General features: G+C 51.6%; 1 protein-coding gene across 1 annotated transcript in view; it reads left to right on the top strand.

The window, feature by feature from the left end:
• Window positions 1–16054, top strand: part of FXYD6 (FXYD domain containing ion transport regulator 6) — a 52300-nt gene extending 36246 nt beyond the window's left edge. Inside the window, exons 9-14 of the mRNA XM_073320611.1 lie at window positions 8980–9082; window positions 11985–12023; window positions 12716–12790; window positions 14876–14912; window positions 15069–15099; window positions 15841–16054. Of these exons, the coding sequence (XP_073176712.1) occupies window positions 8980–9082; window positions 11985–12023; window positions 12716–12790; window positions 14876–14912; window positions 15069–15093 (279 nt within the window). The 3' untranslated portion in view covers window positions 15094–15099; window positions 15841–16054. The remainder of the gene's footprint in view (window positions 1–8979; window positions 9083–11984; window positions 12024–12715; window positions 12791–14875; window positions 14913–15068; window positions 15100–15840) is intronic.
• The last annotated feature ends 7834 nt before the right edge of the window (window positions 16055–23888 follow it).

Raw genomic sequence — 23888 nt, 5'->3', positions numbered from 1 at the left:
TGTGAAATGCCCCAGCACAGTGACACTATGCGGGAAAGCTGGCGGTGCAGCCAGTAATCCTGCTCCCCGCCTTCCATTCTGTGTGACTCCGTCGGTGGGGGAGGAGGTCAGACTGTCTCTGAGGACTAAACAGGTCTAGTCTCAGACATTGTCTCTGTTAAAGGGCCAGTTCTTTTTTGTCTAAACTAGCAAAGGGATCCATGGAGCACTGCAGGAGAGTAAACGCAGCAGCTCTTTACCTTGAGTGGCCACACCTTTGTTAATTCCTTTCCAGTGCCCTGTGGTGGGGTACAGGGGGTTGAGTCCTTGGCATTAATGTCATGTGTAATTCCATAACCCACTTGCTGTACAACACTCCCCTCTGCCTCTGCAGAGAAAACAGAGCCCTGAATGGTGCTGGGTGACCCTCCAGGGCTCAGAGGGCAGCTCTGATAGGGTGGAGGCTGCCCCCATGCAGGTGGGCCATGCACCACTTATTTCTTATGCTGCCTTCATAGAATCATAGAATATCAGGGTTGGAAGGGACCTCAGGAGGTCATTTAGTCCAACCCCCTGCTCAAAACAGGACCAGTCCCCAACTAAATCATCCCAGCCAGGGCTTTGTCAAGCCTGACCTTAAAAACTTCTAAGGAAGGAGATTTCACCACCCTCCTAGTGAAAAAGTTTTTCCTAATATCCAACCTAAATCTCCCCCACTGCAAATTGAGACCATTACTCCTCTTTCTGTCATCTGCTACCACTGAGAACAGTCTAGATCCATCCTCTTTGGAACCCCCTTTCGGGTAGTTGAAAGCAGTTATCAAATCCCCCCCTCATTCTTCTCTTCCGCAGACTGAACAATCCCAGGTGTAACTAGGAATAAGTGTTGCCTGCCTCTGTGCTGGCCCAGGGCACAGGGTGAATTTCCCCCCCCAAACTTCCCAAAGTCTGGTCACTTATCCAAACCTCTGATTACCCAGGAATATGTCCCAGTCCTGTCGTCTTTCCTGGTGACTTATGCATTACAAGGGGCAAACTCATGTGGTCAGGTTACCTCGTAAGATTCCCTGCACTTGCCAGGCAGATGCACAAACCCAACCTGAGATAAAACAAGGGGAAAGAAATAAAATTAAATTCAAGGGAGATGAAGATTTCAGAACATCAGTGTAGGTCCACATCTGTTCCAGGAAGATTTAGTGAGCAGAAGGAAGGTTTGTTTGGGATCCATGACTTCAGGACACAGTATTTTGTTTTCCTCCAGTGGTGTGTGAGATGGGAAGCATCTCCTGTCCCGCAGCGTGAGGCAGAGTGAATGCGTGTTGTGCACCTCCAGACTCTTTTCTTCGTCCAACCTGTAGCAGGCAGTAAAATGTTCTTTTTTTCTTGGTGGCATTCTACTGATTCAAACAGGCAAACAAGCAAAACCCCTCCCAGTCCCTCCCGCCCTCCGAGTGTTAGCTGTACGTACACCATGAGTTCTGTGTTCAGAGTAACTTCAGTGTCTGTAGTGTGCAGTCAGTATAAAAAAAATTAAAATCATATATGTAGAAAATGGCAAAATCTTGAATGTTGTAAAATAAAACCAACTGTCGTGTTTTTATTTTAAATCAGCAAAAACCTTGCTGCCGTGATAATGGACTGTTGTATTCTGTGTTGTGACCCAGAATCTATGGGGAAAACAAGGAATAAATATAATTTCTATCTCAGTGATTCTCTAACTGTTTTGCACCATAATGCCGGGATGTCTAAGGGGAGGACCAAATCCTCTTTCCTGAATGGAAGTGAAGGCCGGTGGTTAGCAGACCCAGCTGGTAAGGGGTTTGGGGCATGCACTGCCTTTTTGTTCTGTGTTTGCACAGTACCTAGCGCAATGGGGTGCTGGTCCGTGACTGGGGCTCAGAGGTGATATCACAATACAAATAATAAATACAATTACTCTTAACAATCATTCAAGTTCACAGCTACAGCTTCCCAGGATGCAGTGCAATCTTCCCCTGCCCAAGCAGCATGGTGCATCATGGGAGATATAGGCTGTCCAGAATAAGGGTATCGGGCACTCCCTTGAGGCAGTGCACCACCACAGGGAAATGCAATTTACCGTTGAACTGATTCGAAGTGAAACGCTTGGGGTCAGTTCCACTAACCAAAGGGAAAGGTTTTGCTCAGGAGCGCTGAATCATGTACCCGTTTCGGAATCAAAGTATTTTGGAACTTTTCGTTCTGAGGTAATTTCAGTATGTCAACTTCTCACCCCAATTTGGGCCAAATGTTTGTTTTGTTTTTTAATTGTTGGGATTTCCTGCAGGATGGCCGTTCTGCTGCTCGCATTGCTCTGGGCTGAGCCCAGCTTGGCCGGGCGGAGCAGCAAAGACAGGGGGGTGATTTTGACTTAAATCCTGGCGGGCATGGGGAGGCGGCGCAGTCAGCGGAGGATGGGGATGGTGCAGGCGCACGTGGGGGGAGGTCTCTGCATGCTGCGGAGGGTAGTATAACCGACTGTGAAGGCTAGAGGTTAGCAGTGGGTGCACCCTGTCGAAGAGCTCTCTGCAGCTCGAAAGTTTGTCTCTCTTACCAACAGGAATTGGGCCAATAAAAGCTATTACCTCCACCTGGTCTCTGCCCTGGCTCTGGAAGACTTGGAGTTAACTCAGCTCAAGTCACATGCCCCCCCCCCCCACTCCCCGACAAGCATTGGGATAAGGAGCCAGTGTTCCTAAGGGCTGCCCCTGGCTCCCTGGCAGTGGATTTTGCGAGCCCTTGGCAGCGTCTCTCTGCAGGATGTTTCCGTTGCAGGCTGGCCCCAGCAGCTCATGGGGGGTAGAGCTGTGTCAGAGTCACGAGGCTCCCAGACAGTACAGTGTGTCTGTGTCTGCTTTGGGGGCTGGCTCAGATGGTGCCAGGGCAGGAAGCTATTTATTTCTGCCCGCCGTCAGCGGAGGCCCTGCCCTCTTCATGCAGAAGCTGGATGTAGTTTAATGCCCAGAAGTTTCTGAGACCCCCCCCCATGAGTCTTATGGCAAAATCAAAATTCTGCTTATTTTAATAGAAAAGCTAGATTTCCAGGTGTGTGACGAGCTTCTGGTAGCGTCCCACTGGTTCCTGCTGCTCGGGAGGGGAGGATGGGTAGGGACTTCCTTGTCTCCCAAGGGACAGAGGCGGCTCCAAGAAAGACGCCTTTTAACTGTTGAATATTGGCTTTAGGTTTCTATGCTCCCAGCCAACATGCCATGAATGAAGCCAACCAGCTCTCCAGGAGGCAGACCCTGTTATCCTGGGGTAAACTGAGGCACAGAGCAAGCCAGTGGCTGGGACTGAGGTGGAGATGGGGACAGAACCATGGGTTGTTCCCTCCACTGCCTCAAAGCACCAGAACCATGAAAGACATTTTCCCTTGGGCTTATTTTATTTTGATGAAATAGTGTCACCCTCCATCTAAGCAGAAACCCTGGTAAATTCCCTTTGGTTTCATGGCTCTCTCCTTAGCAGATCGGCACTACAAGGTCACCCACTGGGCAGGAAAGATCACGCACTGTTTCTGGAAAGTTTTGTTTTCACTTCAGCGTCTCCAAGACTTTTGTGCTTCGCTGCTCCAGCAGTCTTGAAAATGCTTAAGAAAACAGCGCCCCTGGGGCAGGCCTTTTTTACAAATGCAGAGGCCACTTGGAAGTTTCCCTTGAAGCAAATTGCAGTGGTTGGAGACAGAGCCGGCATGGCGTGAGCAAGGCTTGGGGACAGCTCGGTGCAGCGTAGCTGGTGCACCCACCGCTCGGGAGCGGGTGGATTCCAGGCAGTGAGTTACTGTGTTTGCTCTGCTGTGGATCTCCCCTGAGTCAGGACTCGCTGGCGAAGGCCACCCGGCAGCCAACCTTTCCGCTTAACACCGCATTGCGTGCTGACTGGGCGTGCATTGACTTCTTGCTGGAACCAAAGCATAATTGAAGCTAATTTCGTCCTGCAGCTGGGCTGTTAGGTTGGACCTGCAGCTTCATCTGCTGGGTACGTCTGAGTTTGGACGAGTTTTCCTCATGCTCACGAGTTGGGTGAGAAAAGTGAGCTGCACCTGACCTGGCATGACGAAGGCAACACTGCGTATGCTCTTGCCACAGGCACAGCTAGATGCTGGGCCATCCCAGGGCATTTTCAAGGGCCTCGGAACCTCTTGCATAAAGCTGCTGCCTCTCTGAAAGGCAGTAGGGAATGGCAGCCTTGCATCCAGCAGGCTCCCCGGACTTGAGCCTGGGGGGACTCTCAACTCCCAGTGGAGAGAGAGGACATTCTCTAACGCCAGGGAGCTACTGTTCTGCTCACGTCGTCGTTCCGAAGGACGCACGGCTCAGTTCGGTATGACAGCCTCAGCCTGGAGATGCTTGCGGCTTTTGTACGGGCAAAGGCTGTGTGTGGGGCTCGTCTGTGGTTAGACCACAGGACTGGGAGTCAGGACTCCTGGGTTCTATTCCCAAGTCTGCTGCTGGCCTGCCGTGCGGTGTTGGGCGAATCGCATCATTCCCTGCGCTACTTTGGTAAAGCGCTTTGAGACTCGCCGGTGTGCAGAGTACCAAAAGGGCTCCACATGGCAGAGCTGAGTATCTCTGCAGCCACCTCTCTCCCTTCAACTGATCTTCACTCAGCTGCAACTGCAGCAGGTTTTCCAGGGGCCTCAGATCCACCTCCAGTGTGCTTCCCTCCTGCAGCAGCCCGTGGGGCAAGGGGCGAGAGATTCTGCTGTATGGCACTTTCCTTCCTTTACTGGGCTATCTACAGCAAAATCAAAGGGACACTTAGGCTGTGGGATGGGGGTCTCCAGAACAGGGCGCTCCCAGGCCCATCTCAACAGGCTAGCGGCTTGATCCACAGCAAAGGACCACCTCCGGCCTGTCTGGGGAAGGATCAGACCAGCCTGGAAGTGGTTACTCCTTTCTGCATAGATGATAATACAAGAAAGAGGGGGAACAAACCCACGCCCGCTCCTAAACTCTAGAACGACAAAGGCAGATGAGAACAGAGAGGAAAGCTGGGTTTTTTTAGGATTCCTGGTGAATCTTAGAGCCAGCTACAGGGTGAATGTGACTATGGAGAGGACTGAAAAGCCACCTCCCGTCCCGTAGCTCTCCAGACACGAGCCAAGACAGGCAGTGCAGAAACCCAGGGATGGCTTGGTCTGGCATCGGTAAATTCCAATGGACAGAGGTCGTGTTCTGTCTCCAAATGTCTCAACTTCTAGCCAGCTCCTCTGTCAGGAAATGGTTAAACCCCCAAAGCCTCAGGCACTATCCTGGCTGAGTGGAGGGGTGACTAGGAGAGAAAGCCAAAGGGCCACGCTCTGCTGTGCAAAGCCAGACATGCTCACTGAGCCCAGGGTTTAACAATCTGCGTGAACCCACAGCCAGATGGAAGTGATGGAGGAAAAGGTCCCCCAGCCATGTACCGGCAAAGTGTTTATTGCCCCAACCCGTCGTTAGCAGAAACTCCGCTGGAGTCACCCTTCTGTGCCCTGGATGTCCGTGGACAGCTGTGATGTGACCCTATGGCTCAGACTGTAAGTACTGGCTAATGACGGGAATATTTGTCTGTCTGCTTTTTGGGGCACAGGGCAAGGTCACCACTGACCAACCAGCAGAACCCCAGTTTCCCACAGTGCAGGCAGCCGACAGAGCATGCATGGAATGGGGTGTAATGCACCTGCCAAGACGTCCCTGAGCACTGAGCAACGGTGTGGGGCTAGCTCTGGAGTAGTGGCGCGTGCTTTCAGCTGGCGGGTAGATCCTGCAGCCTGTGCACTAGGGCAGCTATGGGGCCTGATTGTGCTGCAATGAAACCAGGGGTTTGCTGTTTACTCCAGGGGTCTCTGGGCCCCAGGGGATCCTGAACTGAGCCATCAGTTTGAGGCAGGGCAGCATTGCTGAGCCTGTGATGGGAACGTGAAAGGAAGAATCGGGGCTGGGAGTGTTTGGGCTGGGAGAAGCCTGAAGAAGAGCCGGAGGATTTGCTGGCTCCTGGCCCTGGTCTGCCTTAATCTGCCCTTGCCTTGTCTCTGCTGCACCCTCTGGCTGCTGCTTCGCCAGGCTGGGGAGCTCTGTAAGATGTCATGTTCCTTTTGAATTCGCTTTCAACTTTCTATGTCTGCACTTTCGTCAATAAAACTTTTGTCGGTCAGGGGTGTGAAAAAACAGTGTGGACAGCGCTTTGTTGGTGGGAGACGCTCTCCTGATGACAAAGCTACTGCCCCTCGTTGGGGGTGGTTGTATTTTGTCGAGTTACCTCCTGCCAACAAAGAGCGGCGATGCTGCGTGCCTTAGAGCAGCCTGGTTGCAGAGGCACAGCTGTTCCGCTGTAAGGTGTGCAGTGTAGACATCGCTTTAGTCACAAGGAGGAGGACTGTGCCCTTTCCGAGCTGAGTTCAAGCTGCAAAATTTGGAGCTTGTGTGTGTGTGTGAGATCTGTAGAACCTCTGCGCTAGCTTTGTGCTAATGTCAGCCAGGGAGGCAGGGTTCCTCCCCTGGAAGCTTGTAGTAAAAGAAACCGTGGGAAGTTGCCCCCGCTGCTCAGCTGTGGTTTAGTGCCCATTTGCTACAGCCCTGTGAGTGGCCAGTGCAAACAGCAAACAATGCCTGTGCTCAACTGGTGAGGCGCCAGGAGGGAGCTGACTGTGTCTCCTGACTAATGACAGGCAATAAAATCAGTTTTGTGCTAGGAGGAGGGAATCCTTCCAAGTCACCTTTCAATGGCCCCATTTTCTGCAGCAATTTTAACAATAACCAGAGATTTTCAGAAGTGTGTGTGTGTGTGGCGAGCCAGCCACTTTGCACTATTGAAGCTGTGCAATAAGAATCTGGGTTCAATGAATCTCAGTTTTCTCTTGCACAGCCCCTTTCCTAAAAACTGCAATCCCAGATGTGTCTCAGAGTTAAACAGGTTGCAAAGTCAGAAAGTGGGGGATGGGGTCGGGGGAGAAGGAGTGTGAGGTCTGGGCCAGAGGAGAGATGTGGTCTGAAATGAGCGTTGAAAACAGAAAGCGAGTGTGTGCATGTGGCAGTGAGAACAGGGAGGCTGCATCACAGGGGCTGCTGCAGAGGGGGAGATTCTTGCACCCAGAGTGTTAGTGAGCCGGGTCAGAGAGGGCGTGGGTGCTACAGGGCCAGAACAGTGACTGAGGTTGATGCAAGCCACAGAAGTAGGATTCAGATTTCCAGGACCCCAACATTTGGGCTTGATTTGAGACTGTCTCCAGTCAATGATGCTAAGATCTGAATTCCAGGGGTGATACCTTGGGCTGCTTTAAAGGGACAAACAATAGACCTGGTGTCAGTAAATAGCCTGTAACCCTGGCACTCAGACATTGTGCTGATCAGCACCTGGCATAAATCCACAGACAGACAGACAGACAAAGGCATGCTGTCCTCCCAGCCCTGAATGTTACAACTGTTGCTTCTTGCTTACGAAAAGCATGAAGGGGAGCCATTTCATAACAAAGACAAACATTCTGAAACGCACCCCCGGAGCAGTTCCTCAGGGCCAGGGTTTTAATACAAGACCTTGATATCACTGAGGCTGTAGTCAGAACTGATTAGATTCTCAGAGCTGACCTGGGATGGTGTTTGTCAGGCTATTCAGCTAGCGAGGTTCTTATTTTGCTGCCCAGCACTGTGGTGTCGGAGTGTGTTCCCTGTAGGCTCTGGGAATCTGGGTCAGAGAGAACTCCCTGGGGCAGGTTCCACTTTGTAAGCACCATAACAGTAATCCAATGGGCTGCGTGACTTGCTGGTCACTCATTGCCAGAACAGAACAAACTGCACTTAACAGACCGCTCAGCACTTAGCCTCTGGCTGCTGCGGAGGTGGGAGGTTTACAGACCTGGGGGGGGAGGACAGGGGACAAAGCGATTTGTGTATGGAGACAGCATTGGCAAAACCAATGGCATGGTCTGGACTGGACTGCCTGCTACCCTGGGTGCAGGATGCTGCCTTTGCTGAGACATGTGTTGATTACAGTAGAACCTCAGAGTTACAACACCCCAGGAATGGAGGTTGTTCGTAACTCTGAAACGTTTGTCACTCTCAACAAAACATTATCATTGTTCTTTCAAAAGTTTAGAACTGAACATTGACTTAATACAGCTTTGAAACTTTACTATGCAGAAGGAAAATGCTGCTTTCCCTTAAATTTTTTAGTAGTTTATGTTTAACACGCTATTGTACTGTATTCACTTCTCTTTTTTTGTTGTTGGTCTCTGTTGCTGCCTGATTGTGTACTTCCGGTTCCACTTGAGGGGTGTGGCTAACTGGTCAGTTCGCAACTTTCTGGTGTTCATAACTCTAAGGTTCTACTGTATCTTTTCCGAAGGACTGGGATTGGGGCAGGCTGCCCCATCAGCAACTTAGACATTGGGCCTGCAGGAGGTCCAAGCAATGCTGAACTCTGGCTTGGCCTTAGTAGGACCCCCCTCTCCCCACCAAGCTGCCAGAGTGGTGGTGGGGTAGGATTCCCCTTCCCCTCCTACTTTGCTAGCCAGTAGCCAGCCAAGAAACATGATCAAGAGATCAGAGCCAAGGGCTGGAGCCAGGAAATAGGTCTGCCACTGACTCACTGGGTGACCTCGGCCAAGTCCCTTTCCCACTCTGTGCCTCAGTTTCCCCCCATAACATGGGGATAATGACAGGGCACAGCAGGCAGAGCTTGTGGGGGCTGAGTAGGAAGGTCTGCCAAGCCCCTGGAGAATGAAAAGTGCCCTAATTAGTTATTAGCCCTTCCCCTCACCCTGCTGGGCCTGTCAGAGCTGAGATGCCCCTCGCTGAACTCCATGACACTCCCACTGGCCTTTCAAACAGAGGCTGAGGGTGCGTCCGGCTCAGCCCCTGCGCTTCGTGTGAACTGGAGAGAGCTGGTTGCAGGGGTTTGTTCTTTCCTTTGCCCCTCAAGGTGTCTGATGTTTCCAAAACCTGGGTCTGGGCCATGTGCCTCACCTTGTGACTGGGATAAACATTATACCGAGGCCGTTAATGTTTAATGGCGTTTGTCCACCCGCCCCCTATTAATATGCTTTCCCGGTGGTGCACGCGCCCAGGCCAAGGCACCGCTGGACGGCTCACTGGGAAGATGGCTGACGGTAAGGGTCTCGCTGCTCTTCAGCTCCCAGGGACAAACTCGCTCCTATCGGAGACAGGCTGCACTCTGCCAGGCTGTACCTGGGAGCACGCTGCCATTCATTTACCCTCTCTGCAACTGGAGTTCAGGTTTTGCTGGCAGGCAGACAGCACTCTATGCTTGTGCAGACAGACAGACCTGAATGGCTCTTTAGCAGGGAAGTGTTCCCAATGCTCTGAGATGTGGGGGCCTAACGCCCAGTTAGACGTCTAAATCAGCAGAGTGGTTTGATTGTCAAAGGTGCTGAGCACAGGCTGCTCCTGCCCCACTGGCCTGAGGATGCTCAGTGCCTCGGGAAGCCAGGCTGCTCTCTGGGTGGAGCTTCACAAGGGATCAGGAGCCGGCCATTAGGCTCTCAGGTGTAAAGTTTTTGGCTGATGCTTTTAGATGCCTTATCCTAGTGCTTGGAGTGATCTCATCCTCTCACAAGAAAAGAGGGCTGTGCCCAGAGGCTGAGCTGGGGAAACCTTCGAAGGATTCAGGAGAGATACCCAAATACCCCAAGAGCTCTCCCCTCAGCAGAGGGAGTACTAGTTCTAGGAAGGGTCAGTATTTTTGTAGAGGGATTTTCCCTTCGCAGTTGTTCTCACCGTAGGACTCTGTGGCAAGGGAAGGGGACCTCGAGCAGAGAAAAGCTGCCAGGGGACAGAAGGAGGGGTCAGCGCAGTGTATTATTGTGTGACCCGTCTGAGCAGAAAGCCGTAGTTCCAGCCTGGGGCATTTGTGCTGTGGTATTGAGGAGTCAGGAGGCCAGCTTCTGCCCTGCCATTTCACCAAAGGGAGTGGGAATTGCTGGCCGCCTCAGATTACAAGTGGGCACTGTGTGAAACCGGGGTGTCGGTGATGTAACACCCACAAATGGTGGCTGACTTGTGCAAACACAGGTTCCTTAGGAGGAGTTTGTTCCACAGTCCCCAGACACCCTGGAGCCATTCAGGGGGACACAGGCTAAGCAGTAAATCTGCCCATGGTTAAAATGGAGATTTGAATCTGTGACAATTCTTGCGCTTTCCTTTTTATCCCTCTTTTCTGTCTTATTCCCCCAACCCCCATGTGCCCTGTTTGAAATAGGCAGTGAGTAACAAGGCCCACCCACCCCACCTACAAACAAAGCCAGCACTGTAAAAGGCAAGGTGGTGGCAGGCAGATGAATAAGAGTCTGAGTTATCGGCTGTTTTCTACCCAGTGCTCTGCGCGTGTTGAGAAATAATTGAGTTGGAAAGGCAGGTTAGAAGGTGAATATTGAATGTGCCAATGACTGATTGCAGCTGTGTAACGTTACTCTACCCAGGTTAACCTTTTCCTCCTCCTCCTGAACACATTGCTTTAGACACGGTCGAGATTGGAACTTGCCCAAAGTTTTAGGGGTGTTTGGATCCACCCAGGAAGTTTGATTCTGGAAACCAATTCCCCTGCCCCCCCAATCCCAGGGACCTGGAATCCAACCTATCTCTAGCTGCTTCCCGTGATGGAAAAAATGGTCTGTAAAACATAGGAGTTTGCTGAGGACTCTTTGGAAAGCCAATCATGCACCCCAAGGGAGACCTTTGTGTTATGTAGCCTGTGAAATCAACCGTGTCCTTACTCCACCCCCACTCCACTCTCCATTGCCCTCACGACCTGTTCCCTTCACAGAGCTCTCTCTGGGGACCAGGGATCCTGCTAGGTTTTAAGACTCCCCCAAGATGCTGCTCCTGGCGCACTGGGTGCTGGGCTGTGCAGGTGCCTGGCAAGCAGCAGCAGCAGTTACAATCTGTCCGTTCAGAGCAGGTTTTGGTGATCTGGGACTGTAGGCTTGCAGAGCTTTGGGGCTATACACATGCCAGTAGCACTAGCCTGGGAAGTGGAGCCCTCCCTAAACTGGCTGTGAAATCCCAGCATGGAAGAGTCTCCAGAGGTCGTGCTCAGGATCGCCTGGCCCTGGGCATGAGTGCTGTGTGCCCTGATCGGAGTGCCCAAGCCTGCCACTCTCAGCTGATCCCTAGGTATTTATGTGGCCCTGGTGAAGGTACTATTTAGGGCCAGCAAGCAGTTATACGTAGAGCGAAAGTTTGGCTCACACAGCATGATTATAGGTTAGGACTGTGGTCCTTTGGCGGAGCTATGGGAGGCCAGGACCAGGATAGCAGGCCCTGGTGCAGGTTGGACCAGAGCTGCATCGGCAGATCAGTTTGGGAGACCAAAGACGGGACTAGCAGGGAGGGCCTGTGGATCAGAGAGGAAGTGCATTGGCACAGATGTTCAAGAGAGAAAGGGCTGGAATAAGGTGGGGTTGGGGGAAGAGAGGGCTGGAATAAGGGGAGGTTGCGGGGGAAGGGTCTTCAGGTCTAAGCTGAAGGGTAGATTTAGAAACATGCTGTTGAAAATGAATCGCACCCACATTGACCTTGGGCAGGTGGGCAGAGGGCGGGGAGGTACACGGGACTTGCAGACTCTCTGGCACTGGGGGCAGGTGTGTAATGGTCGCTGTGGAAGCCACTGGGAGCTGGTTTTGTGGGCTAGGTTAGGATCTATCCCCGGCATTCCCAGTCTCCACTGCCAGCAGCCCCACAAGATCCCACAGGGCTTCACCGTCAGCCAGTCAGAGTGTGGCTGCTGTAGCCTGGGATCACTGTGCTGGCTTGCCCCGTAAGGCTCTTCTTGGCAGCCATGGGCAGGGACGCATCAGCTGTTTTCCCAGCTCTCCCATGGAGCCCTGGGCACTGTTCAGGAGACCTGCCCTCCCTGGGGCAGCTAGGCCCGGAGTCTGGGGTGCGGGGAGCCCGATCCATAGCAGCTCCCTCGTGTCAAGGAGCTACGATAAACCAACAGCTTTGGGACCCCACCCCATTGGCTCCTCACCGAACTGCTCCCTCTTTTTCCAGAGATCGTCCCCGAGCAGGTGCCTGACAAGTTCACCTATGGTAAGACTCGTCTCTGCACCGTCCCACGAGGACCCGGCTGCGCCGGCCTTTGGTCTGTAGTTCTTTGTCCAGTGGTTCGAGTCCCCCTGTGCTCCAAACACGGTGGAAGAGATGGCCCCTGCCCCACATCATTACCCTATCAATAGGACTGAGGGGGAGTGCTTTTGGCCCCTGGGTGCTGGCGGGGAGCTGAAGCAGATTCAGTGGCTCACCCCTGGTCACACAGGTCACACAGGTCTGGGATGGGCCAAGGATCGAGCCCAGATCTCGACATGGACCTTAGCCCCCAGGTCACCCTTCTGCCCCATGGTTAGCCCATGGATCTGTAGGCAGTGCCAGCCCCAGTAACCATCCTGTAGCCCGTCGCGCAGCTCGGTGAGCCTGTGGGTAGCTGCGTGGGATGCCTTTGGTGGCACGCAGACCTGTCACACGTGTGTCACGGGGGGCCTGACACCAAGCTGCGTGGCACTGGGAATCAGAACAAAGCCCCTCAAGGCGCTGCGATAAGGCTGTGACCCAAGCCCAGCTGCCATTGGCTCTGGAGCTGCAGTGAAGGCACGGGCCACCCCAGCGGCAGATGATAACTCTTGCTCACCCAAGAGCTTCAGAGCTCGGTGAGATGCGACTCTCCCCACCCCGGCCTGGCTCCCTTTGCTCCGCCAGGCTAACAGGTGTCTCTCTCTCGTTCCGAGATTACGAGACCATTCGGAATGGGGGGCTGATCTTCGCCGTGGTGGCTTTTGTGGTCGGACTCCTCATCATCCTCAGTAAGTGTCACTACTGGGGGGCTGCAGACTGGTCTCCCGCAAGCCCAAAGGCCGGGGTCACGTGGGGGCTCTTCTCTGCCCCCCAGCTATGCTGCACATGGCTGCCTCGTTCAGGGGAAGGGAGGGGAGGGTGTGTCCGTGCTGTGTGCACAGATACAGGCAAGCAGAGCCCTGCCTCAGTGTGCGTCACAGACGGCGGGGTCGGAAGGGCCTGCTAACATGCCCCTGCTTTGTGGCAGGATGAGGTCCATTATCCTTAAACCATCGCATGGCTGAGGGGGCTAGGGGCCTAGGGCCTGAAGGACCCCAGCAAGGGCAGTTCCATTTGTCAGCTATGCTTAGAACTTAACTTTCCCTGAAATGACAGGTTTCAGAGTAACAGCCGTGTCAGTCTGTATTCGCAAAAAGAAAAGGAGTACTTGTGGCACCTTAGAGACTAACCCATTTATTTGAGCATGAGCTTTCGTGAGCACTTCATGCTGCATACAGTATGCATCCGACGAAATGAGCTGTAGCTCACGAAAGCTTATGCTCAAATAAATGGGTTAGTCTCTAAGGTGCCACAAGTACTCCTTTTCTTTTTTCCTGAAATGTTTAACCTGGCCTCCCCTGCCCTCCCTGCGCCCTGGGCTTGGACATCAGTGAGAACAATGGCTTCTATCTCTCATATCTCCCCTCTTCTTTGTTCTCGCTGCAGGAGGCCCCTCTGAGGTGGGGGCCAGAGGCTGGGTACCTGGTTCAGAACTTAGATGCAGATTTGGGTGCGTGTTAATCTTTAGTAGAAGCTGGTAGGAAAATTTCCATCAAGGCAAGAGTCCGACAGAAAATGGGGGTGGGGTGGGGAGGAGATTATGCAAATATTTGCAGAAGCAATTTTGCATTTTCCTGCCAGCTTTGCGGCTCAGGGTGAAAAGGTCACCAATTAAAATTGGAAGCAACAATATCTGACATTTCTAGAGGCAGAAATCAGGTTTTCCAAAATGCTCCGCTCCTGCAGACTCACTGGTGACCCAGCATGCTGGGTTGTTTTGCAAACCTAGCCACATATACCCAGGGGACACTTTGCCCACGGCTGACAGGCAGCCAGCTCTGGGATGAAACACAATAACAGTGCACAGCGCAATAGGGAAGAAAGGGAAGGAGAAAACTGTATGCACTTGAAACTGCAGCAGCAGTTTAGCAAGAGATGCAGAATGGAACGACCTGGGGTGGAGTTGGCCAGAAAGACTGGGTCAGCATCCCGGCCTCTGTGCAAAGTGCCATGGGCTCTTTAATAACCCACGCTATGAGTCTCACCCACTAACCCCAAATGCTGCACACTCTGCAGATGGGAATAACAGCGTATTCCATGTGGGTGCCAGACGCTCGGCTGCTCTTCATTGCTGTGCTCAGGGCAGCTCCCAGCCCAGGCTCTCCCAGCTGGTGTCCGAGCCTGGCTGGGCCTTGTGGGAGCGTTTGGCTGAACAGGGCGTTTGTTCAGAGAGCTCAAGGAGGCTGACGTGTCCCATTGGCACCCACAGGCCGGTGGGGGAGAGCCCAGAGCACGTTCCCAGAGTGCACCTCCCTCCCGGCTGGGCAGGGGCAGGCGGCTGCCCAACGTTGGAGTCAAACAAGGAGGAAAATAACTACGGGACTAAACCAAGACCCGGTGGCTCAAAAAACAAAGCTGGGGGTCAGTCCAGAGACGGGCACGGATCTGACCCTGCCCCCATCCCCACTGCCCTGGGGCGGCCGGCCTCACAGCTTTGGGGATCCCAAGCCAGACTCTGGTGCTTGTTGAACCAGGGCTGTGCCTAGAGTTCCCACCACAGTGGGTGGGGTGGCCTTGGTCCCTACGCGATGGCTGCAGAGGCCATGCGGAGCTGAGAAGGCAGAGGCTGCAGGGGAGGGACTCATTGTCCCACAGGGGCAGCAGGATTATTGCATCAAAGAGACAGGAGCAGCAGAAGGTGGGGTGGGAGACTGAGAGCAATGAGGGGGCGTGTTGGCCAGGGAGCACCGAGATGGGGCTAGGGAGCACTGGGATGGGGAGGGGCAGCATCAGCCAAGGCGTAGGAGGCCTCAGACTCTATCTCTTGTTTCCAGGTCGGCGATTCCGCTGCGGAGCAAAGAAAAGAAGGAGGTTGGTGTCATTTTAAATTGTCCAAGTCAGTCAGCCCACATCTTCTCTTTAGTGGGAGTCTGTAGATGTTCAAGGGCCGGGGACATTCACTTTCCCCTTGGCTGCTTTGGTTCAGGCTGATGCTACTTTCTCTCTCTTTTCCTTCTGTTTCCTTAGACAAGGTGACGATGATGAGCTGTAGCTGCAGGTACGTGGAACAGAGGGAGAGCAGTGGGGAGTGGGAGGCAGCGTGGATAGCTGGGCTGTGTGATGTATCAGGCTGGTGGTGATGCCGGATGCACCGCACCGTTAACACGTGTCCATCCTGCTAGGAAAAGGTTCAGTGGGCTCTGCTGACTCCCTGGGGCAGGAGGCTCAGTACCCCACCAGGACATAAGGGAGATGGGAGGGATTCTCTGGGAGGCAGAGGATCTAGGGTGTGGACTGAGCATCCTAGAGAGAGGAGTCCTTGGAGCTTCCCAGCCTGTGGAGAATGTCTGAGTCTGAGCTTTATGCATGTATTTATTGCTTAGGTAAAGCCAGACCCGAGGGAAGGGTTGGGGCTGGGCTCTACACACTGTGCGGGCTGTGTCTGTAGAGCAGTTTGGGAGAGGCCAGGACGTGGGGTGGGGTGCGGGGGAAAGGATCCAGGTGGCACAAACCTTTTGGGTCTGATCCAATGTGAGGAAACAGCATTGACATCCACACAGTGCAGCGGCATGCTGGGACGAAAATTTCTCAGCCAATCAGATGGCTCAAGGGGCTGAGAATGGGATTGCCCGGTAGGTGTGGCCTATCCCCACTGTGGGGTGTGTGTCTGCAGGGTGTGTTTGTGCAAGAGGAGTGCTGTGTGCACCAGCAGAGGGCGCGGCACTGAGCTGAGAACTGGTCTGCAGGTCTCTACTTCCCGGCTGATTTAACCCGTTGTATTTTTTCTTTCCAATTCCAGAGCTGCCTGGACTGTCTGGAAAGAGGCTTCCTGCCCAGTGCTCTGTCAGAGTCGGGGGAATTCTCTCCAGGAGCCAAGCCCCTTGCACCGGAGACATTAACCCTCTCAGCCCTGCACCTCTATACAAATCCTTTTCATGGCTTTCCTTTGTAAAATCAGTTCAGTACTTCTTTGCCTCAATAAAGCTCCTGCTGAGAGAGGGTTAAAGCTTGTACCAAGGTGGGTTTGAGTCAGCCGGTTTCTCTGCCCTGTATCAGTTTCTTTTTCTGTCCAGAAACATCAGACAATTCTGAACACAAACCCAGCAGGTAAAATTCCTCCCCCTCCATCCCCATAAGCAAAAGGGGTTTGAACTTTAACCTTTTAAGTGAATGGCCTAAGTGCCAGAGGGGGAGGTATTCTGAGCTGGGCACTCCCTCAGACTTTCCTGTTGAAGCTGGTCCACCTTCATTAAATGATAATTGGGGCAGTCCCAGTCGCCCAGTGGTTTGGGTACCTCCCCCCAGATCAGTGAGCTGCTGGTTGAGATGGGATTTGACCATTGCTCTCTAACCTCGCAAGTGAAGGGTCTAAGTGCTGGACTGGGACATATTCTGACCTGGGGCTCCCTCAGTCTTTTCTATTGATGCTGGTCCACTCTAACTACATAATAACTGAGCTAAAACTTGCCTCTCGGGTTTGGGGGTTAGAGCACTTCTCTGGGATGTGAGTGACTCTGGTTCAAATCCCGCCTCTGCCTCAGTAAAGGGGATGTGGTGCCTGCGGTGCAGGCCCTTATAAATCCACTGTGGACTATACAGAGGAGCTCATGCTGGTTTAATTAATGAGTAATTGGGGGCCATACAAAAGATCCAAATCACTCTTTTGTCCCCAGTGGCTAGGATACACACTCAGGCTGTGCGGACCCCAGGTCACTCCCCTTCTCTGCTGAGGGGTGTGAACTGGGGACTCCCACCTCCCAGGGAGAGTCAGAGGTGGGCAAGCCCTGTCCAAATCCCCTCCCTGTCCCCAGAGGACAATGGCCTCCTGAGAAAGGGAGGGGGAAAGGATGTCACACCCCAAAGGGCAATCAGTAGGAAGGCAGAAAATCCCTGTAGAAACCCCTGCTGACCAGGCAGAGGAAGTTGAGCCAGCCTCTCCTACAGCCCACGCAAGCACCCTAACCACCAGACTATAGAGCGACTCTGGCTTTTGGCGTGGCCTGAAGGACACTTAAATCAAGTGAAACTTCAGAAGGCGAGAGTGAGGGAACCCCTCACTCAGCACTATCCCTCAAAGCGCACACCCAGGCTGCAGGAGAGCCCTCTTCAAACTGCTTCTCAGCAGGGGATTTGAACCTGCCATAGCCTAACCCTGGGTCTGTAGAGGGAGTCCTGGCGCTGGCCCAGCCCAAAGAATAGTTAATTCAATTGGAACAGCTTCAAGAGGCAACACCCTGAGCACAACACCCAGGAGCTCTCACTTCAAACTCCTTTACAGCAGCCCAAGGGGGAGATCTGAACTATCGTCTCCCACGCTCCAGGCCTGCAGCCTAACCACCAGCCTGCTGCCAGAGGCTTGTTTTGCCATTGGCTCAAAGAATAGTTAAGCCAAGTAGAACAACTTCACCAGGCAAGCGTGAGGGAGCCCCTTGCCCCCAATTTCTGTGGCCCATCACCCGGGCAGTAGGAGTAGGGCAGTAGTATTCCTCCTCACATCCCTTCTCTTCATCAGGCAGAGAGGGATATTCAGGGCTGGCCTAAAGGATAATCGTGCCCCTGGCCACCGCTGCCTCCCCATCCATCACCCCGGCCCCCACGTCCATCCCCCCACTGCCGCTGTCTGCTGCTGCCTCCCTGGGCTCCCCACCCCCAGGCCTGCTACCTCTCCTGCCCCATTGCACCAAGCTGCCTTCTGTGACCTTGCACCCCTCTCCCGCCCCTCTCCTTGCCTCTTGCCTCTGCCAGCTGGAGAGCAGCGGCTGCTGGCCGGGAGCACACAGGTGCCAGGGCTATGAACTGCCGAGCTGAGAGGTGTCATGCCTCAGCCCCAGCAATCCCCGGCACAAATTAAGCACTGATGTTTCCACCCGGGGTGGTCACCCACCCCTATGCTGGTCCTGTCTATTTTTATTTCTGCGGGGGAATCACAGGCTTCTTAGAGGGAATGAATGGTGCCCCTGTCCTGTGCATAAACACACCCTGGATTTTTGCATCCATCCCCCCTTTTGAAGCCAACTGATCTGCCCTTCTGATGCAGATGGGAAATGTCCCATTTTTAAGAAAGGGGTGAATAATCTAAAACCCCATGTTGGTCCCTCTCTCTCTGGGCTCCCCTGACTCTCACACTGCAGGTGCATTCTCTGCTGCGCCCTCCTGCCCTCACCATTCTGGCGCAGTGTCTTTGAACACAATGCCTCCGCTTGGTCATGGGGAGGGAAACCAGACCAGGCAAAGACAGGGTCTGCACAGCTAGGTTCAGGGCAGCAAATCAAGCGGCCTCCAGAAGCCAGGCAGGAGTGGGGAGGGATGCCTGCCCTGGCCCCTGTAGCAAAGAGGCATGGCTGCCCTTGGAGATTGACAGCGAGGGCCCGCCAGACGCCCCCTGGTGGGTGGAACCAGGAAGGCCACACCCATGGAGCAGAGGGGCGGGGCAGGGACGGGAAGTATAAAAGGCAGGCCCTGCGCCCCAGTTGGGCTGGAGCTGTCAAGGGAGATGGCTGTGTTTTCCCTGCTGCAGGAGGCTGCAGAGGACTTCTGCTGCCCTGAGGATTCTCCAGAGCTGCTAGACCTGGCTGATGCTGAGCTGGGATTGCCCCTGGCTGTGTTTCCTGGGGAGGTGGAGGATGACCCTAGGATTCAGGTACAGCTGGAGGGGAGGGGAGGAAGTAGCTCAGGGACAGCTGATGGTAGTCAGGCTGTGTTGCTGCCTGAAGACAGGTCAGTGTGTTGTGGGTAGATCCCTGCTGACCCAGTGGTGGGACACTTTGCCACTGCCTGGAGTGGGACCCAGGGAGTTGGGTGGGCCTGGGTCCTCCTGCCACCTGGGGTGGTAGCCTCCCCACCTTAGGCTGGGAGGCCTGTGTTGGTCTCCTGTCTGCTGAGCTAAGATCTGCAGACTATCTGGTTTCCTGCCTGGGCTGAGGGGTTGAGTCCTAGAGATAGCTAAATTCCCCCTTGTTTAAGTGTGATAGTGGAGAGGTGTGGCTGCCCTAGGAGATTGAGGGGGGGATGGCCATGCACGCCCACATGCGTACAACCCCTGTGATATCTTGGGGATGAGCACTTTGTTCTCTTCCCTGGAATGTGTGGCTCAGTGGGATATTCCTATGGGAGAAGAAGAAAGTCCCATGAGGCTGCTGGAGCTGGGCTCCTAGGGACATGGTGAGCTGGGGTATATTTAGCAAGGGCTATGCAGCTTGCAGGGAAAGCACCCTACCTGGCTGGAGAGTCATTGATCCTTTTGGAGGGAGTCTGGAGAGGAGTTCCCATAGCCTGTGCAATCTGATATTTAGTGGCATGTAAAAGTGGCACATACATTGTGTGGGCTTGGCTGGACCAACAGGGACATCTACTGTCCAGCTGGTGTAATCCAAGCTCTGGGTTACCTGGGAATCCCCACACTTGCACGTCTCTGGAAACACAGCCGTCTAGATACTGAGCGGTTGCCCTCAGTAGAGCTGGGGTGGTCGCTTTGTGCCCCTGACCACCAGGTGCAGGACGTGAACAGTGCACTGTTTCCTAAGCCTTGTGCTGAGAATTGGTTAGTAATTAATGAGCTCATTTATTTTATTCTGTTCGGAGGCATTAAAACTAGGACTGGGGAGATGAAAAATTAATCTTTTGATCGTGTGCCATTTATTTACATATTTGGATGTTTTCTACATTTTCAAATATAGTAATTGAAATTACAACACAGAATACAAAGTGTACAGTGCTCACTTCATATTTTTATTACAAATATTTGCACTGTAAAACAAAAGAGAGTATTTTTCAATTCACCTAATATAAGTACTGTAGTGCAATCTCTTTATCATGAAAATTGAATGTACGAATGTACAAATGAACAAACTCTAAAGTTTTACATTGTTGTTTTTGAACGCAGATTATTTTTGTACATAATTCTAAAAGTCCAATCAATCCTGCTACTTGTTCAGCCAGTCACTCAGACAAACAAGTTTATTTACATTTGTGGAAGATAATGCTGACTACTACTTGTTTACAGTGTCACCTGAAAGTGAGAACAGGCATTTGCATGGCATTGTTGTAGATGGTGTTGCAAGATATTTACGTGCCAGATGCACTAAAGATTCATGTCTCTTGATGCTTCAGTCACCATACGTCCATGCCGATGATGGGCTTCGCTCAATAATGATCCAAAGCAGTGCGGACCGACGCATGTGCATCTGCATCATCTGAGTCAGATGCCACCAGCAGAAGGTTGATTTTCTTTTTTGCTGGTTCGAGTTCTATAGTTTCCGCATCAAAGTGTTGCTCTTTTATGACGTCTGAAAGCATGCTCCACCCCTCATCCCTCTCAGATTTTGGAAGGCACTTCAGATTCTTAAGGCCCTTAGGTTGAGTGCTGTAGCTATCTTTAGAAATTTCACATTGGTATCATCTTTACATTTTTGTCAAATTTGCAGTGCAAATGTTCTTAAAATGAACAACATGTGCTGGGTCATCATCCAAGACTGCTATAACATGAAATATATTGCTGAAATGCAGGTAAAACAGAGTAGGAGACAAACAGTTCTCCCCCAAGGAGTTCAGTCTCAAATGTAATTAACGCATTATTCTTTTTAACAAGCATCATCAGCATGGAAGCAGGTTCTCTGGAATGGTGGCCGATGCATGAAGAAGCATATGAATCTTTAGCGCATCTGACACGTAAATATCTTGTGACACCAGCTAGAACAGTGCCAAGCGAAAGCCTGGTCTCACTTTCAGGTGACACGGTAATTAAGAAGCGGGCAGCATTGTCTCCCATAAATGTAAACCAACTTGTTTCTTTTAGCGATTGGCTGAACAAGAAGTAGGTCTGAGTGGACTTGTAAGTGCTAAAGTTTTACATTGTTTTGTTTTTGAGTGCAGTTATGGAGCACAAAAAACTACAGTAAGTTGCACTTTCATGATGGAGATTTTGCCCTACAGTACTTGTTTTTCAATTCATCTTATACTATGGTGCAAATATGTCGTCAAAAATAAATATAAAGTGAGTACTGTACACTTTGTATTCTGTGTTGTAATTTGATATATTTGAAAATGTAGGAACATCCAAAATATTTATTTCAATTGGTATTCTATTGTTAGTGTGATTAATCACTATTAATTTTTTTGAGTTAATCACGTGAGTTAACTGCGATTAATCGACAGCCCTAATTAAAACCCCTGGCAGGAAGAAAGCAAACCAGCAATTAATGTAGAGGCACTTGAGATCCTCTGGGGGGTAGCTAGTCTGTATGGGGCCTTGCACTCCCAAGGGGCGTCACAGAAAAATGCCTGGAGTAACTATGGGACACAGCCACAGCTCAGGGTAAGGCCAAGGATGCAGGTATGCTGCAGCAGGAACGCATGCCTCACTGCTGGAAGGAACAGCAGGATGCCTATGGAGGGATAAGACCCTGGCGTGGAGTGTGAAACCCAAGGAGTGATTCTAGGTCCATCCCTGGGTCAGCTCATCCCTACGTGAACCTATGGCTGGTTCATCTTTCTTATCCCACTCCAGCCCATCTGGAAGGCTCCCCAGCAACACAGCTAGGCATGGGATAAGGGCCTGGATAAACACAGATGTGCTGTTACTGCCATCTCGTGTCCAACTCTGTTTGCATGTATAGGTTCTGGCTGTAGCATTATTATTATGCAAGTTGAGTTGCATGTTAAAACTGTTTCTCTCTCAGGAGCACTGTCAAGTTCATGTTCCAGTGTTTCACAGCAATATGGTATAAATATTACAGAACTCAAGATCACTAGAAATATTGTTATGCTTTCTGTTTTAAATCCCCTTGAAAGATGGCTTTTGTTTAGATTCAAACATTTCCTCTGGAAGGTTTGAAACTCAAACATTGCAGCATGTTGCTAAAACAGGAGAGCCCTACAATGAAAGCTGACTGTCAGCAAAAGTGAAACTGACTTGGTTAATTTTTGCAATAGATTCAGCTCAGATAGTGAGACTGAAAAAGGGTTCACGGTGAAAAGAAAATGTAGATGTTTAAAATCTTTTCATGTTTATAATCTAAGGGGCTTATTAATAAGCACAGACACAGAAGCTTTAAGAGAGACTCTGTACAAATGCCCATTGCACCAACAGCAATCAGCATTCCGGGAGGATGGGAATAAAGTGCCTCACTGTAATTTCACTGAGGGCCAGGCAGACATGACTGCTGTAACTCACTATCACGGAGTAGCTTTAAAGAACTGATATGCTGTAATATTTTCAATGGCCTTTTAGCCATTGATTTATATTTTTGGCAGTGTTACAATTTATACAAACAAGGGATAGCTCAGTGGTTTGAGCATTGGCCTGCTAAATCCAGGGTTGTGAGTTCAATCCTTGAGGGGGCCATTTAGGGATCTGGGGAAAAAATTGGGGATTGGTCCTGCTTTGAGCAGGGGGTTGGACTAGATGACCTCCTGAGGTCCCTTCCAACCCTGATATTCTATGTGCTACTGTGCAGTGCATAGGCTAGTACAGTTTGTAAGGCCCTGTTAGGTCCTGTTAGTGGTGCCTGTCACCCATTTATATTTTAAATCTCTCCCCATCTGAGCGTTTTAGTTATTTCAGTGGCTAGATATTTGCTTCATCGCTTCATATTACCAGAGTATAAACTAGTGCTCAATGAGTTGCAGCGGGGAATTCTTCCCCACACAGTAACAGGAGCTCCTGTTTTCCCATCCATCTACTCCGCCACCCCCACCCCCCCACACCTTGCTTTTCCACTGACATCCCACAGGTTGGGTACAAGAGGACTGCTGCTTTCTGAAGTACCCCTGTGCTTGGCCCTGCAGCAGGATTGCAGCTATTCCTCTTTCCCCACTCTAAACAGGATTGCAGGCTGTGGGGTCCTATTCAGCAGCCCACCAGGTCGCTGTCCTTTCTGAAATCCTCTCCATTCATGCTGCCTCCCTTAAATGTTCATGCTCTAGCTGGAGAAAAGCAGGGGTGGGTGCGGGGGAGAGTCACTTTCTGTAAGGCCTCGAGGGAGGTGCACGGTGTTAATTTTGACTACACAAATGCAGCCTGTTTGCAAAAACCCAAATTCATTTCTCCAGTGCAGAGACTTGAGAGAGTCTGAAAGAAGTGATAGGGTGAAGCTGAAGTACCATTTTTATCTCTGGTCTAAGCAACACCAGCTTTGTATTAAAAGTCCAGCCTTTCATACAGTCCCAGAAGTGTCGAACTGGAAGGGACCATGAGACCTCATCTAGCTCAGTATTATCTAGACCAGCCCTGACAGGTTTGTCTAACCTGCTCTGAAAAACCTCCCATGATAGATTCCACAACCTCCCTGGGTAGTTTGTTCCCATGCTTCGCCACCCTGACAAGAAGTTTTTCCTAGTGTCCAACCTAAACAGCCCTTGCTGCAATTTAAGCTCATTTCCTCTTGTCCTATCCTCCGAGATGAACAAGAGCAAACTTTCTCCCTGCTCTGTGTAACAACCTTTTCAGGGATGGTTTGACATGGGCTTTAACACCTTGGGCGATGTCTTCTTAAGACAGGAACATAGGAGAGGTTTCAGCTGTAACACATCCCACTCCTCATGCAGGTGCTGTTTTTCCACATGGATTTTTGGCATGTGCCATCCACCCAATGGCCTAGTTAAATCATAGCATCACAGGAGAACTGAGTCCATGATCTGCTAATTAAGAGATCTCGACAAGGTTGTGACATGCCACCTTGGGAGCACCTGAGTAAATAATTAAGCATATTGGCTAATACAATCTATACAGAATAGACAGGGCTCCTGGGATCACTGCCATCCAGTGTGCCAATTCTCCAGCAGCCCGTCACTGCTGCCATGCTAAGCTGAGGCCCTGTCTATTGGCCATGGCTGGGGAACATGCCATCA

The sequence above is a fragment of the Lepidochelys kempii genome, chromosome 22 (assembly GCF_965140285.1).
Source record: "Lepidochelys kempii isolate rLepKem1 chromosome 22, rLepKem1.hap1, whole genome shotgun sequence".
Lineage (NCBI taxonomy): Eukaryota > Metazoa > Chordata > Testudines > Cheloniidae > Lepidochelys > Lepidochelys kempii.
Note: the sequence above shows the minus strand (reverse complement) of the source record. Positions and strands in the feature narration are given on the sequence as shown.